Below are 14728 nucleotides of genomic sequence, written 5' to 3'. Positions count from 1 at the left end.
ACTTTCATTCTTTCATTGTTGGTAGATGAAAAATATTTTTTTACATTTTTAAATTTAAAATTGCTTCGTAAGTAGTTGATTTAGTGATGTTTAAGAATATATCAGCCTTTTCTGTTTAATGATCAGCCATTTCTATTTATTCTTTCTTGCAAGTAAGCAGAAAGACTTATTGTTCTGGAAAACTCTTCGTTATGTATATTTCTGAATTTCAGGTTTGATTATGATTATTTGATAGAGCAGATATTTAATTTTTTATTATTTTTTTTTCCTTTATATGTTAGATTTTGGCATTATTTTTTGGGTGTGATTTGTAATGTCCAGTTACCTTGAAAAATTTTCTCTTGTGAACTTCAAAATAGTTCTTTAAGCTGAGTTGTTTTCATGATTTTTCCAGCTGGTGTGAGGATGCGCACAATGGATTTCTCTTGAATTGCTAATTTGTATCCAAGAGCTATTGAAGTTTTCCAGCATCTCCTATTCTGGAGATTGTTGCTGTGTTCATCCTTGTATGTGTAGCAAACTACTACTTGGAAAGCTTCAGGAAACTTTTTTCTGTCAGGTAGTATGTCAGGATTGAGGTCAAGTAGTTGAAGGTAATTCCCAACCTCTACTCTGCTCTTGTGAGACCTCCCACCTGGAGCACCATGTTCAGCTCTGGGGCCCCCAGCACAAGAAGGACATGGTTGTATTAAAGCGAGTCCAAAGGAAGGTGGTCAAAGGGCTGGAGCACCTCTTCTACGAAGACAGGCTGAGGGAGTTGGGGTTGTTCAGCCTGGAGAAGAGAAGGCTCTGGGGAGACCTTATTGTGGACTTCTAGTACCTGAATGGGGCCTACAGGAAAGCTGGAGAGGGATTCTTTGTCAGGGACTGTAATGATAGGACAAGAAATAATGTTTTTAAGCTAAAAGAGGATAGATTTAGGTTAGATATAAGGAAGAAACTCTACTCTGAGGGTGGTGAGGCACTGGCACGGGTTGCCCAGAGAAGCTGTGGATGCCCCATCCCTGTAAGTGTTTGAGGCCAGGCTGGATGGGGCCTTGGGCAGCCTGGTCTGGTGGAGGCATCCCTGCCCGTGGCAGAGGGTTGGATTTAGATGGTCTGTAAGGCCGCCTTCCAATCCAAACCATTCCATGATTCTGTGATCTTCGATCACTGATTTTTAAAGAGACTTGTGCCTCTTCCTGTATTACATATTCAGTGCTTAATTTCAGGACGTTGTTTGGAAAGTGATAAATCCTGCTTTTGTGCCTTCTGTAAAAAGTGACATGCAGTTGGATATGACAAAGAACCACAGTAAGGTGAAATCTCTCACCTGTTCTATTTGCATCTGTTGGTCAGTATTCACTCTAAGAACCTTCTACTGCCCAGTAGAGTTAAGTACTGTTTAAGAAGGTTTTGGTAAAGCAAAGTGTGTAGACATATGACAAAAGAAATTGAATGGTTGTATGCATTTCCTTACTTCAAGTAATTCTGATAGTTTTCTTAATTTTTGGAGATTTTTAATAAAAGTTATTATTCTGATACATAAATTAATCTTAAAATTGTTATTGGCACTTAGTTGGAATTGTGCCTCGAATTTTAGTCTATTTTTGTGAACTTATGTGAAGAGACAACTTTAAAAAAAAAAAAAAAATGCAAGGCAATATAAGTCAGTTAGTCCTGTGGTTCTCTGGACTTTCTAAGGAGACAGAAAAGTTTGTTTTCTGCATTTATAATCTCAGAGCAGGTGTGTAATCTTACAGGTGTGTATGCTTACAGAATCCATGCTCCAAAGTAGAAAAAACGCCCTGAGGTGTCTCTCGATTTTGTCTAGATTTTTTTGTTAGAGGCAGGAAGATGAAATAACATTTAGTTTAGGGTCAGAACTCTTCCCAAGACTTGAGATGACTGAAGCCTTGTGTTGCTAGATTCAGTGTTGTTCTTTACTGAACAAAACAAATCTGCAGAAGTTCAATGTTTGCGAGAAATCTGACATGTACTAGAACCTCTGAGGGATTTTTTTTTTTTCTTTTGAGTCTTTAACATATTCCTGTGTGTGTGTTCTATCAAGCAGTTCAGCTGAAGACTAAATACCTGGTGTAATAATACTCTTGAAGCATCTACTTTTTTTCCCCTCTCCATCAGATGTTCTCAAATACTCATTGGATGAAGCTGTGAAAGGGATATCTTGTATATTAACTACTCATTTGCTTCTTGCTGCTTCAAGTGATTTGTTGAGCCTGAAATTTAGATGGATTTTGTTTCTTCCATGAGTGAATTCATTTGGTGAATAATTTTGGTAGTTGACTTTTATATTTATTTGTGGGTTAATTTAATAGTCTGGTACCTCAGAATATTTGACGCTGGTTAGGCTAGGAGTTCTGAATCAATTATCAAGATGATAATGCACTTTACATCCTATATCAAGTGCAAATGTTCAAAAGTTGTGCTTGAAAGAAGATTTATCCCCTTTTAGATGCAGTATGGGAAACATTTGATCAGTCATCACATACAATGAGTCTAGTAGATTGGCAGACTTTTCAAGAGGCTCTGAATAGCTGGGTTTGGAAAGCAAAACAGATGAGTTTCAGCAGAGTGTAAGGCCTGAAGATCAGCCTTACTTCTGAGAAGGCTGAATGTGACACCAGTTTGGAAATCTTGTGGAGTGGACAGTTCAGTCATTTCCTCATCCTTTTTTGTTGTGTGCAACTGCCTTTGCTTCTGTATCTGGTATTGAACTTTTAGCCAGCATTGTTTGGAGGTGTGGAAGTTCTTGTTGTGCTTTGTTAAAATGGATTTTAGAAAGTAGAGGAAGAGTTAAGCAGTTCAGACAGTTTGGACCTTCCATCCTATCTCTACTCATTCTCTTTATCCAGACAGTCCTTTTGTGAGACAGTGGATTCAATCTCTGAGTATAGGTCAGAGCTGGTATTTAAGTTTTTATATGCTTTCTTCTAGCAGGAGAATTAAAAAGTTGATTATTCTGGGTGTTTTCTAGATCGCAGAATATTGAAGAAGTAAACCAAGAGATCTTGTTTCTGAATGGTAGTTCTAAAGACTTCAATCCCTATTCTTTCAGATTCCTTTGTGCTTCTTATTTCAGGATGTGTTTTTTTTTTTTTTTTTTTTAGTGCAGCACATACTTTGTGATTCATTTTTGTCCTACCAGCTATGTCAAAGCACCTAACCAGAAGAGCAGTCCTTTAGAGAAGGTGTGATATTTTTATTTACCGCTCTTTGCACAGTTATGATGGATTGTACTGTAATTACTTTCTGATATGTGTTCTTTATTTCCTGTTGAGAACTTCCTTATAGAAACGAAATTATTTTAGAATGGTACTTGTTGTTTTCCCTCTTTTTTTTTTTTTTTCCTTTAGTGGTAATTAGTTTGGAGGCTGTTGGGAAAAGGACTAGGTTGTAAAAGTCAGTTCTGTAACAGTGATGAAGTTTGTGGAACAGTGGAGAAAAGCAGCAAATTTTGATATCACTGCACATGAAAATTTTCATGTCACTACCCATGAGAGGGTAGTTTACTGATAAGTTGTTCTGTCTCCCTTATACAAAGGGAAAATGAGCTCAAGCCACCGTTCTGCAACAAAAACAACAAAAGAGGAACCCCACTTGTTGCAATAAGTCAGGGAGTAGCATTACCAATGTATGCAGAGTATTGCTCCATGTCATTTGATCTATTTTTGATGCAACTGGCAGTGGGTCTGTCCAAGAAAGCACCATCCTTGCAAAGCAAGTCGTGAGCTTCTGAATTCTTGATGGAACACCTATTACTTTGTTTACTTACTAGAATGACTCTTATAAAAATACAAATAAGAACAAGTTGAATAAGTCACTTATCTTCATGGCTACCTCTTGCCAACACCCATCTGGCAATGGTAAAATATTTGTACATCTTCCATTTTACTATTATTTTATTACAGAAACTGTCAACAGTTTTTTAAACTAATTATTCGATAAGTCTGTGATTTATTTTCCTCAGATGAATTGGGATTTCCACACATTCAGATTTAAATTCTGCAGTGGAGGGAATGAAAGGACTTTGTAACTTACCCTCTTTTATATATCCTAAACAGATACTCAGACCAGGTATTAGACTATCAGAAAACATTCATGCTAGTTCAATATGGTGCAGTAATTTTCACAGTGGCTTACCCAGAAAGCTAAATAACTTCTTGAAGTTACTCTTCCTAAAGAAGTCTTCAATTTACAGGTATGATTGATGAATGGAAAGCTCAGTGGTTCACCGTTATTTCATACCTGTGTACTTATTTGAAAACTCAAGATTTTTTTTTCCCTTAAACTGAAGCTCTTACTGTCTTACTTTACAGAACATAATCTGGGAAGCATTTATAGATTCTTTTTTAGGCAGTGCAATTATTTTGTACCTGTTGAACAGAGGAATCTTTTCGTTCAGTTGTAATGTTTAAGGAATATGTTCAGCTGGGGGGAGGAACTGTTTAAGGATTCTAGGCATCATTAATTTACTGTGAGTAAGATCTCAGTCTACGTGAAGTAGAGAGAGAGCTTAAAATGTTTTAATTGGTAATCGGACAAGTACTATGGAAGGTTTGATTGTTTTACTGAAAAGTGCATCTGCAGTGTTCAAATCAACTTTATTATATTATTGTCCCTTTATTAACAACTTGGCAATAATTTTTGAAAATAATTATATTAAGTATTTTAAAGTAAGGATAAATAAAGGTTAGGCTTTTCTGTCTAATTTCATCATTTTATGAACATTTTTCCCTTGTTTCTAAATTTGCTTACTGTGATTCAACTTTTTAAACTAGCTTTAATGAAGTGGTAGTTTTTGATTATCCATTGCATCATGTAATTGTACATCAGAAAAGGTTATTGTGGTTTTGTCTCAGATTTTAGCATGCAATAAGGAAAAAACATTATTATATACGTTGTAGTATATTTACATTCTAAAAATGCCAGATGACTCAGGATAATCTCCCTGTTCATAAAATAAAATATATAAATACATGAAACATGTCTTTGCCTGTGGATAGATTCAGCACCAGTAGAACGTTTTCCCCAAGGAGAATCATGAAATTATTGCTTCTTTTGCAGCCCTTGTCCTAATGGCATTTACTGAAATTTTACTGAAATTCTTGTAAGATTCTTTAGTTAAGACTTCTAATAAGCAGAAATACTTTAAAACTATAAGAATCTTTTATTTACTGATCGCGTGAATCTGCTGTTACTGGGCAGTACAACATCTTGTGTTTTTTTTTCTTAATGTCCCTTATTCTTTCTGTACAGAAAAATATACTGGGATGCTAGAGTATGCAGTTTTTAAGCCTTAGAAACAGTTCCGCTTTCTTTTGAGATTCTAAGCTATCCGTTCACATTAATGGCAAATTGAGGTCACTCTGCATACATCAAAGCAGCCTCCACTGTGCTAGTAGTAATCCTGTTTACATTCAATATGATATTTCTTAGCGTTTCTTGTGTGCAAGTTAGAGCTTACTTGGAATGTGAAGGTAGAAGTAAATGCACTTGTGGTACAAGTAAATGAATTTGTTTACACTTTTTGAAGGGTACACGTGGTTATGCAGAAATGTAGGTATAATGGTACAGTCTTGTGTATACTTATAACAATTGCTGCTTTGGTTTTGAAGAAGTGCAGAATATATTTATTTTAGCGTGATCAGTTCCTTCTTTATTCTCATCTCTGTGCTGATCACATCCTGTTCTACTTGCTTGTAGTAACCAAGAATGTTCTGTACAAAATCAACTTCTGTCGATGCACAGAACTTTAAACTTAACCTCAATTATAGTGGTTCTTACACATTGACATAAAGACTGTACGCTTTGTGTATGTATTTGAGTTTGAAAATCTGTGTTTTCCTTTTAACTCAGCACTTCTCTGCTATTTTTCTGGTTTTATGCCATGCAGATGGAAACAAGAAGTTGTCTATTAGTCTTTAGATGGCTTTTGCTGGAAGTTTCTCAGATCTCAGACTTTCATAAATGTATGTGAATTTGATTATGCATGGATTCTTACAGCAGCATGCATGGCTGATTCTGTAATAGGTCCTACATTCACTGCCTCAGTCTTTCCTTGATTAACATGGGAATAGCTTAGCAAAGCAGTAGTATGTCATATAAAGACTTAAATGTGTAATTGATCATAGAATAAATTGTATTGAAACTCAGATGGAGAATGTGTGGGGCTGGAGCCGGGGTGTTTTTTGTTTGGACTTTGTTTGAACTGCTTTGTGGAGTATCTGTAACCTTTCCTAACTGAATTGACTTAAAAATGGGCTCTTGCTGATACCTTCCTGAAAAGAATTAAGGCTTGTGGTTTTATTTTTTGGTCTTTTTTTTTGTATGTTTTTTTTTTTTTTCCTTCTCATTGCTACTCCTCAGAAAGCTGAATTTCAGGTTTAAAGCACTTGTTCTGAAAAGTGGTTTGATCTTGGCAGCCTCATCATTTCAAAAACCTGTGCAAAATGTCATTAATCTGTTTGTTTGATGAGGTGTTAAAGTCATATAGACATGTATACTTCTCTCATAATTTTTATTTATGCACGAGATGGTTTTGTGAAATTCACCCAATGTAATCTGGACACATGAATTGAAATGACTTTAATCTGTCTGAAGGAAATGCGTAAAGCAGTTCTCTATTGAAAATGGTGAGCTGTACTGTTTTATTGGAGGTGGTTTTACAAGAATACAAAATTTCCACAGCTTTTCCTAGCATTTTGTTGTTGTTGATGTTTTCAATACCTTTCTATATGTTGTTCTTGCATTACTGTTGTCAAAAATTTCCATTTTTCTTAATTATACCAAAGTATAACTAATCTGAACCTGTTTGTTTCGACCTACTCTTAGGGTGATGGCATTTGGCATAGAGTTAATTACTGATTTAGATATGTAAAATAGCAAATTTATGCTTTATCTTCATTATAAAGAGACTGAAATCAATAACAAAAACTCTGGTTAGAAGGTAGTTTGGATTTGTCTTCTTGTTGTAAAAGCTTTGCGGTCGTTTCTCTGCCATCAATAATGTAGCTTTGTGCTAAATTATATTATTTCTGCTTCCCTTTCACTTCCTTTTATTTTTACACATCTGTACTCCAGCTATGCTATTTTCATAGCAATATGGGAGAACTGTGGGGACCCAGCTGTGCTACTGAAAGGGGAATCAGTTATTAGCTCAGAAGCACAGCTTTCTTTATATGTTTAAAATTAGAAACTCATGAAATTAAGTAATTCACATCCATTGGTGTAAAGTCTGAGTGTTTTCCTGTTGTATTGAATTACAAAATTGATACTTGTCTTCCATATTTTGTCTGCACTTGCTCCTTGAGGAAAAAATGCCTCATGAAGTATTTTGGTACTTTTCTGGAGAAGGGGTTAGTTTAGAGGTGACCATAGCACTCTCAAGCTTACTGTTTTCATGGTGTACTTGTTCAAAAAGTTTATTCAGTACTACTGAGAGACTGTTTCATTTCCCCTGTGCTGACACAGAAATTTAGAACCTCTTAGCATATGATCTGGGAAAAGGAAAAATGGTTAGTTGTCATGGCAGTCGCTTCCTCAAATCCACACTGACTGTCTGCATGAACTCCTGTCCTACTAGAAAAGTAGGTGGCAAGGATGGATATTAAGCCTTCCAGGTGCATTTTGTTTGTCAGGATTGTTTCCTTCAGTAGGTATGTTGTACAAAGCCATGAATTCATTATGAAATGGTAGCTGCTCGGCTTCAGAAACTGAGTAAAGGTTGTTTTAAAAGCAGCGTAAATTGTATTGAAGACAAAGATGGTAAAATTAATTTTAGTCTTTGAATGCTTCTTGAATCACATTTTAGAGAAGAATAAAGTTTTGAAAGATTTTTCATCTCAACTTACACAATACTGAATAAATTTACAAACTTGCTTTTTGTCTCCTACCTCAAACCTTAATTTAGATACATAAATCTAATTCCTCTTTCACTATAAAGATGACATAAAGATTCATCTAATCCTTAAGATGGTTTGTCTGCTTGCTGAACCAACCTTGAAGTTTAGAAGTCAGAAGGTTTGGGTGCAATGCAACTTCACTGTAGTGTAAACTATTGATAAATTAATTTCTCTGATTGTCGTAATATGTGAATCACTATGCAGAACTGTGAAAACATCCACAGAAATGTTTCGTAATAGACATTTGGTATGTACTTGACTTCCAAAGTACAAGGCAGTTGAAGGGGATTACTTTGCTTTCTGCAACCAAGAAATATTTTTATACCATTCTTCTTGTGATTCTCAGATGGACTGGCATGTACTTTGCTGCAGGCAGCACATCTCTGATTTTGTTTTGCATATGTCAGTCTTTCTGTCAGTGGCTGGCTTTACCAGACGGAGGTGCAGATTGTAAACAAAGCCTAAGTTTTCTTTTATGCATAATATGTCGAAGAGTTGTTTGCACTTACAAACTGCCTTCTGCACAGACAAACTATAACTTCATTTTGACTTGCGCAGAACAACTAAAGTAGAGTATTTGGAAAGTGCCATCTTGGACACTTTGGCTAGTGAGAATGAAGCTGGAACTACAAGTAAAGGTGGCTACTACTGGTATGTTTTTACTTCATCTCTGAGATGATTACTGTAAGGAATGGACAAAAGATTGCAAAATCTTTCTCAGCGTTTACTTTACAGGAAGTCCTGGATTTAACAGTAAAATGTGTAGGGCTGAAAAAAGGCTTATGTCTTCTAGTGTTGGTCTCTTATTTTTCTGAAGGCTGTTGGGATGATTGTTGGAGAAGAGCAGAAAGAGTATTATTATCATCAGGCTGTATTCACAAAAAATGTAAGAATTACTCACCATCTGGGCTCCTTGTATTTTTAGGCTTGATTAAAGCCACTTGGGTTAGGAGAGCTAGGAGAAGGAGGAGGCAAAACTCTAAGCTCAGTATTTATAAATCAAAACTCTAAATTCCTTACATCATTATGGAGGCACATTACACAATCCAGAGCACCTTAAGTTAAATATTTTAAAGTTAAACTGTGAGATAAGCCCTGCTTTTTTTCTTCTTTGTGGGAGGGAAAAGTTTTGTACCCAGAGAAAATTTGTTGTACTGTATAACATTGCTCACTTAAATGGGGAATTCTGAAATCGAAGTCTAAATGATACAAGTAGTGACAGTGCCAGGAAAGTTGAACAAACAAGTAGCTAGGAGCTGAAAGAAATCGATAATGTTCAGGTAATAAGTGGCTGATAAGAGATTAGGAAGCTGATAAAGCTTCAGTTACTAAGCGCAAATAAAGGTTTCAGACTGTTTGCTATCATTACTTGGCACCTAGAAGAGGTAACAGGTAACGACTGAGGTTATAATATACATTTTCCAAAATGGTTAACTTTTGGCAAAGAGCATTATAGTTTTGGGCAGAATAAGATGACTTTCTAAGCAAGCATGTGAGTATACATGTAGGATTGAAATAGACTTTTCCTTTGAAATTCATCAAAAACAACAACAACAACAAAACACATGAATCTCTTTCCTTGTGGTGTAGAGTACACTCTGAAGCTGAAAACCCAGTTTAAGATTGTTTGTGAAATATTTCTTAAATTGCAAAGGAGATAACTGAGTATTTTTCAGAAGTTTTTCTGCTTGAGCTTTACTGTTTAAATACCAGAAGCAAGTCTGTTATAATGACTGTAATGGATTGTGTTTCTAATGCCCTTGGTATTTAATCACAGTGATTTCTTTCATTTTATCGTGCTGGTCTTTCAGAAGGGAACGAAAAAGCCAAATCTCGGCAATATACTAATTTCCTAATGTGTGACATACCATGGGCAAAGCCTGTCTAGTGGTTAAAGCTTGACCCATTAGTTAAAACACAAGTTACAGCCAAATTAGACCTTTTAGATCACTTACTGCAACATTGCTCTAACGAGATATGTGACTCAAAAGCCTGATCTTAGACTATCAGTAGAAGCATCACTGCTCGGTATCTTTCTTCTTGTTGACAAATTGTTTGTTGAGTGAGTAATCACTTTTGTTGTTACATCGTCAATGTCCAGTTGCATTCATTGTTACTGACCTAGCTTTTTCCTTTGTTTGTGGAGTGCAGTTTCTTTTAGGATGCTTTCTTACATGAAGTGTTTCAAGCAATGTGACTTCCACTTACAACTTTGGAAGAATTATGAGTATTTGAATGTTTGTTTTCGTTGTTGTTTTTTCTTCCAGAAAACAGAATGTTCTCTTGAAATGTCTTGCTAACAGATACAATAAGTCTTCCAGGTTGTACTGATATGAGAGGAAAAAATATTGCAAGCAGATAGTTCAGTTACACTTCTAGCTGTAAATTGGGTTTTGGTGAATCTCATCACAAAGTTCTCTTTATGTTGAGGAAAGTGTTGAAATTTCTTCCTGTTCATATGAAAGCTTATGTATTTTTAGAAAGCCATTATAATGCATCAGATAAATTCAATTCAAACCTTAAAAACAACCTTCTCAGAAAATTCCATTACTTCATTTTGTTGGTGGTCTTGTTAGGTATATTTAATGTTTGTATCAGTATTTGCCGTGCAGTCCACAGTGTACACTTCTGCTAAGATAGTTCTGCTTAAAATTATTTTTCTTAGCTTTGATTTTATTTTATGAGTTAATGTAATATATGAGTTATATAATGTAATATATGTAATATATGAGTTATCTGAGTTATGAGTAATATATGAGTTAATGTAATATATGGTGAAGTCATTTACAGTAATATAAAAGTAGTTTCTTTAAATTGACTTGATTTTTTTTTATTGTATTCTTAATGTCCTGTGCTCACACATACATATTCCTTAACTTCCTTGTCAGTCACGTTTATAACTACTGTACTAGTGTACACCAGTCTAATCAAGCACGTGGAGCTGGAGTACCTCCTTCTAAATCAAAAAAGGGCCAAACACCTGGAGGTGCTCAGTTTGTGGGTTTGGAGTTGTACAAACGCCTAAAAGAATTTCTGAAGAACTACTTGACAAATCTTCTTAAGGTAAGATGGAATGTTAGATCAATTGTTGTTTATAGTAATATGGGCTGACTTGAGGAAAAACTTGTACCTACATAACTGTGTGCAATCGTTGGAAGTAAATTGGATGATCTTGAAATCTGCTTTCATCTCAAGCATTCCATTAAACATTAGAAGGTATTGTAGGCTTTACCTCGACATAAGCTTTTTTTCCCCCTTTTCCTGCCAAAGGGGTTTGTGTGCATGTGTTATAAAAGTAACATTACATGTCATCTTAAATTGTCCTGTAACTTGAACAAGTATAGCCAGACTTTCTAACCTGTTAACCAGCATATTAGTAGTGCTGAAAAAATGGTTGCCTGTATTGTTGAAAATGCTTGATGGTAGACCTTAATTTATTATAATTGATATATTACTAATAGAGCAATGGGCTACATTGTAAGAGAAAATTTTCCTATCTGTTTTTGGAAAAGCATTAAGGAACCATGCTTTTGATTTTTAGGATTTTAGTTTTTGAGCAACAGTAAAACAATTCTTAGTCTTGAAGTCTACCTTGTAATTAATTTACATGGCTGCGTGAAGGTGTCTCAGGGTTTTATTTCCATGTCAATTCAAAGTGTACTGGTCCAGTTTGGAAAGATACCTGAATTTCTACATAGTACTTGTCCGTCTCCCTAGCACACTCATCAGTGTAGTTGTCTGTTTCTAATATAGAACCATCTTTCTCTTTCAGAGGAAAGGGTCTTTGTCTATACTTTCCTTTTAATATTTTAGTGGTTTTTGTTTGATTATTGTTTTGGTTTAACTTTTTTTATTGTAAAAGTATTAGCCCTATGTTTCCTATAAATATATTTCATGGCATACATTTATTGTATACCCTTATGTCTTTTTACCTTAAATACTACTTTTTATTAAAAATACTACTAATTTTTAGTAGTATTGTAGTAGTAAAACAAGCAAACTTCTGTTTGTTTTTTTTAGGATGGTGAAGATTTGATGGATGAGAGTGTGCTGAAATTCTATACTCAACAGTGGGAAGATTATAGGTTTTCAAGCAAAGTACTGAATGGGATATGTGCCTACCTCAATCGACATTGGGTTCGTCGTGAGTGCGATGAAGGTCGTAAAGGAATATATGAAATATATTCGGTAGGTAGCCTTTTGAAGTGAGTGATTTGTCCATTTCGCCTGTCTTATTTGCACTCTCATCCTACAAATCACTTCTTGAAACTTGCTATTTGTAGGACGTTTACAGAAGTTTTGAAGTAGGCATCATAGAATTTGTTGAAAGAAATTGCACCTCTTACCTTATTCCTCACACCACTATATAGTAAAAGTTTGAGTCTAAACCTGAGGATGTATAATCCACCTGGTACCTATTGGGACAACCAGTATCAATCTGACAAGAGCTGTCCCTTGATATTTGCTGCTTGTACTGTTATCTTTATGTATCTACATAGCCTTCTCTTTCCACTTAAAATTCAGTCAAGTGTTTCAAATACAAGACCAGGAAGTGAATTGCCTCTTTCTGTTAACTTCAATGCATCTCTACAAATCTTTTAGCATTCAAACTGTCAAGATTCAGACAACATTTGGTTTGTAGTATCAGTCTGGAAGATTGATATGTGATCTTGATTTTTTAAATTTTTTTTCAAATATAACAAGAGAAGAACACAGTTATCTGAGGTGCAGATTTTCTGCTGAAAGTATATTTTTTTATAATGGATAAGTATTGTCCTTGCTGGTGGTGCATTAGGAAAGATGCGTTGTTTTACTGCTTCACTAAAATAACTTTATGTAGGGTAGAAAAACAGTTGATATTCTTACTTAGCTCCCTCTCCACTGTTCTGCCTTTCACTAGTCTAAGGGATTGTGCCAGCCTGAAAATCATTAACAGAAAAAGCAGTATAATGTCAAAGTAATATGCGAGGTTTGTTGTTTTTCAGAGCTGGCAGTGGATCACTGTCAGAAAAGGGGACACCTTAGGTAACTCTACCTTAAGTAGGGCTAGCAATAAAGCAAAAGGTAATTTTACTGTGAAACAGTTTTATTGCATGAGAAATTTGTGTGCCAGAACATAATTGTAAAAATAAGTTCTGATTACTTAGTGTACTATATCAATTTTCCTTAAAGAATTACACTCTGTGTGTGTACAAGTACTTTTCTTTAACTCTGTCTTTCACCTCCCTTCCTCTAGCTTGCCTTGGTGACCTGGAGAGACTGCTTATTCAGGCCATTAAATAAGCAGGTATATTTATATACATATGTGTGTGTACAGATTGTGTAACTATAGCATTATTTTAGATAGTTAATTTTATATATTCTTAGTGACTGCTCCAAGGAGAACTAGGGGCATAAAAAAGTCCCAGAAAACAAAACAGATTTCTGCTCCTTTCTTGTGATGTTAAGATAAAATATCTTGAGGGAATTAACCTTGCCTCAATTTCATTTATTTATTTTTAGTAGTTGAACTTTGATATCAACGCTGTTTCATTATTTCTTTGCTTAGAGGATCCTTGGCATTCTTTAATGAAGGTAGCCATAAATGAAGTAACAACTCCTAATGTTTGCAGGACAGGCAGGAGTACATACTGACAGTGATGTCTTAATGTTTGAGAAAGTCAGGATTTTGTGAGAACAGATAGTGACAAATCTGAGATTTTGATCCAGATTTTGATCTCATGTTACTATGGATCTTTTAACTTACTCCGATGCCTGGGAGATTCAAGTCAACCATATATTTTAAATTTGTGAATCAGTACAATACAAAGCAAGATGAGTCTATCACAATGAAATACTGTGTTTGTGTATATTTCACTCTTATTTATTAGTACTTTATGATGAAAAGATATACTGTATTATGAAAGCATTAGTTATATTTCAGTATAAAGGTGCAGTAGTTATACCATGGTATCCATCAGTATGATCAATAGCTTTCTTTTAAAGAACGGGTCGTTAGTTAACTCTTATTGTGATGTTTTCTTATATTTCAGGTATAAAGCAAACAGAAGTTTGCTTTAGGTGCTTTTTGAATTAAAAAAAAAAAAAGAACAAAAAACAAACATTTGAAGTAAATAAAAGGGAACAAAAAAAAGCCTAAGCACATTCGTACCCTCTTTTAGCTCACCACTAATTGTACTGTAATTGTACTGTAGAATTTACAGGTGTAGCATACTCTCAGTGATGTCTGTAGAAATTTTATATATTCAGGTATCCTTAAATTTTGTTCTCAAGGATCTTGACTGCTTTTTAACATAAGAATACATTCCTGATTAAATACCCTTCTGGACCTACCAGCAGTTTTTTCTGTATTTGACTTGCTTTTAATCCTTGTTTTCTAAGGTAACAAATGCTGTGTTGAAACTGATTGAAAAGGAAAGAAATGGTGAAACTATCAATACCAGGCTGATAAGTGGAGTTGTACAATCTTATGGTAAATGAGATATCTTTAAGGTTTAATTATTTTCTTTTTTTAAAAATAGTGGTGATAATCCCCTATCAGAACTCAGAAGTAGACTCCTGTCTATTCTCCTTGGATGTTCAGTTAATATCATTTTAGAGTAAAATAAGTACAGTAATACGAAGTTTAACTTCATGTATGTAGAGACACTGGATGCATATTTACAGTTAATAATAAAATATTTGTAAAGTTTGAAAGCAAAAATGATAATGTTGTTTGCATATAATCAGTTTTAGAGAAAAAACGGAAGGGTGAAAGTGTTAACAGTTTACAGAGCTGAGTGGGATTATTTTTTTCCCATTTGCATGAAGTTGAGAATTTTGCC

At 34.8% G+C, this 14728-nt stretch overlaps 1 protein-coding gene across 2 annotated transcripts in view; it reads left to right on the top strand.

Annotated features, from left to right (window-relative positions):
* Window positions 1–14728, top strand: part of CUL1 (cullin 1) — a 50562-nt gene that overhangs the window by 14531 nt on the left and 21303 nt on the right. For both annotated transcript variants that reach the window (XM_084511915.1, XM_084511914.1), the window contains exons 3-6: window positions 10793–10967; window positions 11925–12092; window positions 13141–13191; window positions 14286–14376. In XM_084511915.1, the coding sequence (XP_084368041.1) occupies window positions 10793–10967; window positions 11925–12092; window positions 13141–13191; window positions 14286–14376 (485 nt within the window). The remainder of the gene's footprint in view (window positions 1–10792; window positions 10968–11924; window positions 12093–13140; window positions 13192–14285; window positions 14377–14728) is intronic.

Source organism: Aythya ferina (genome assembly GCF_964211825.1).
Source record: "Aythya ferina genome assembly, chromosome: 2".
Classification (NCBI taxonomy): Eukaryota; Metazoa; Chordata; class Aves; order Anseriformes; family Anatidae; genus Aythya; species Aythya ferina.
The sequence above is the reverse complement of the archived record's forward strand: the minus strand, read 5'-3'. Positions and strand labels throughout refer to the sequence as shown.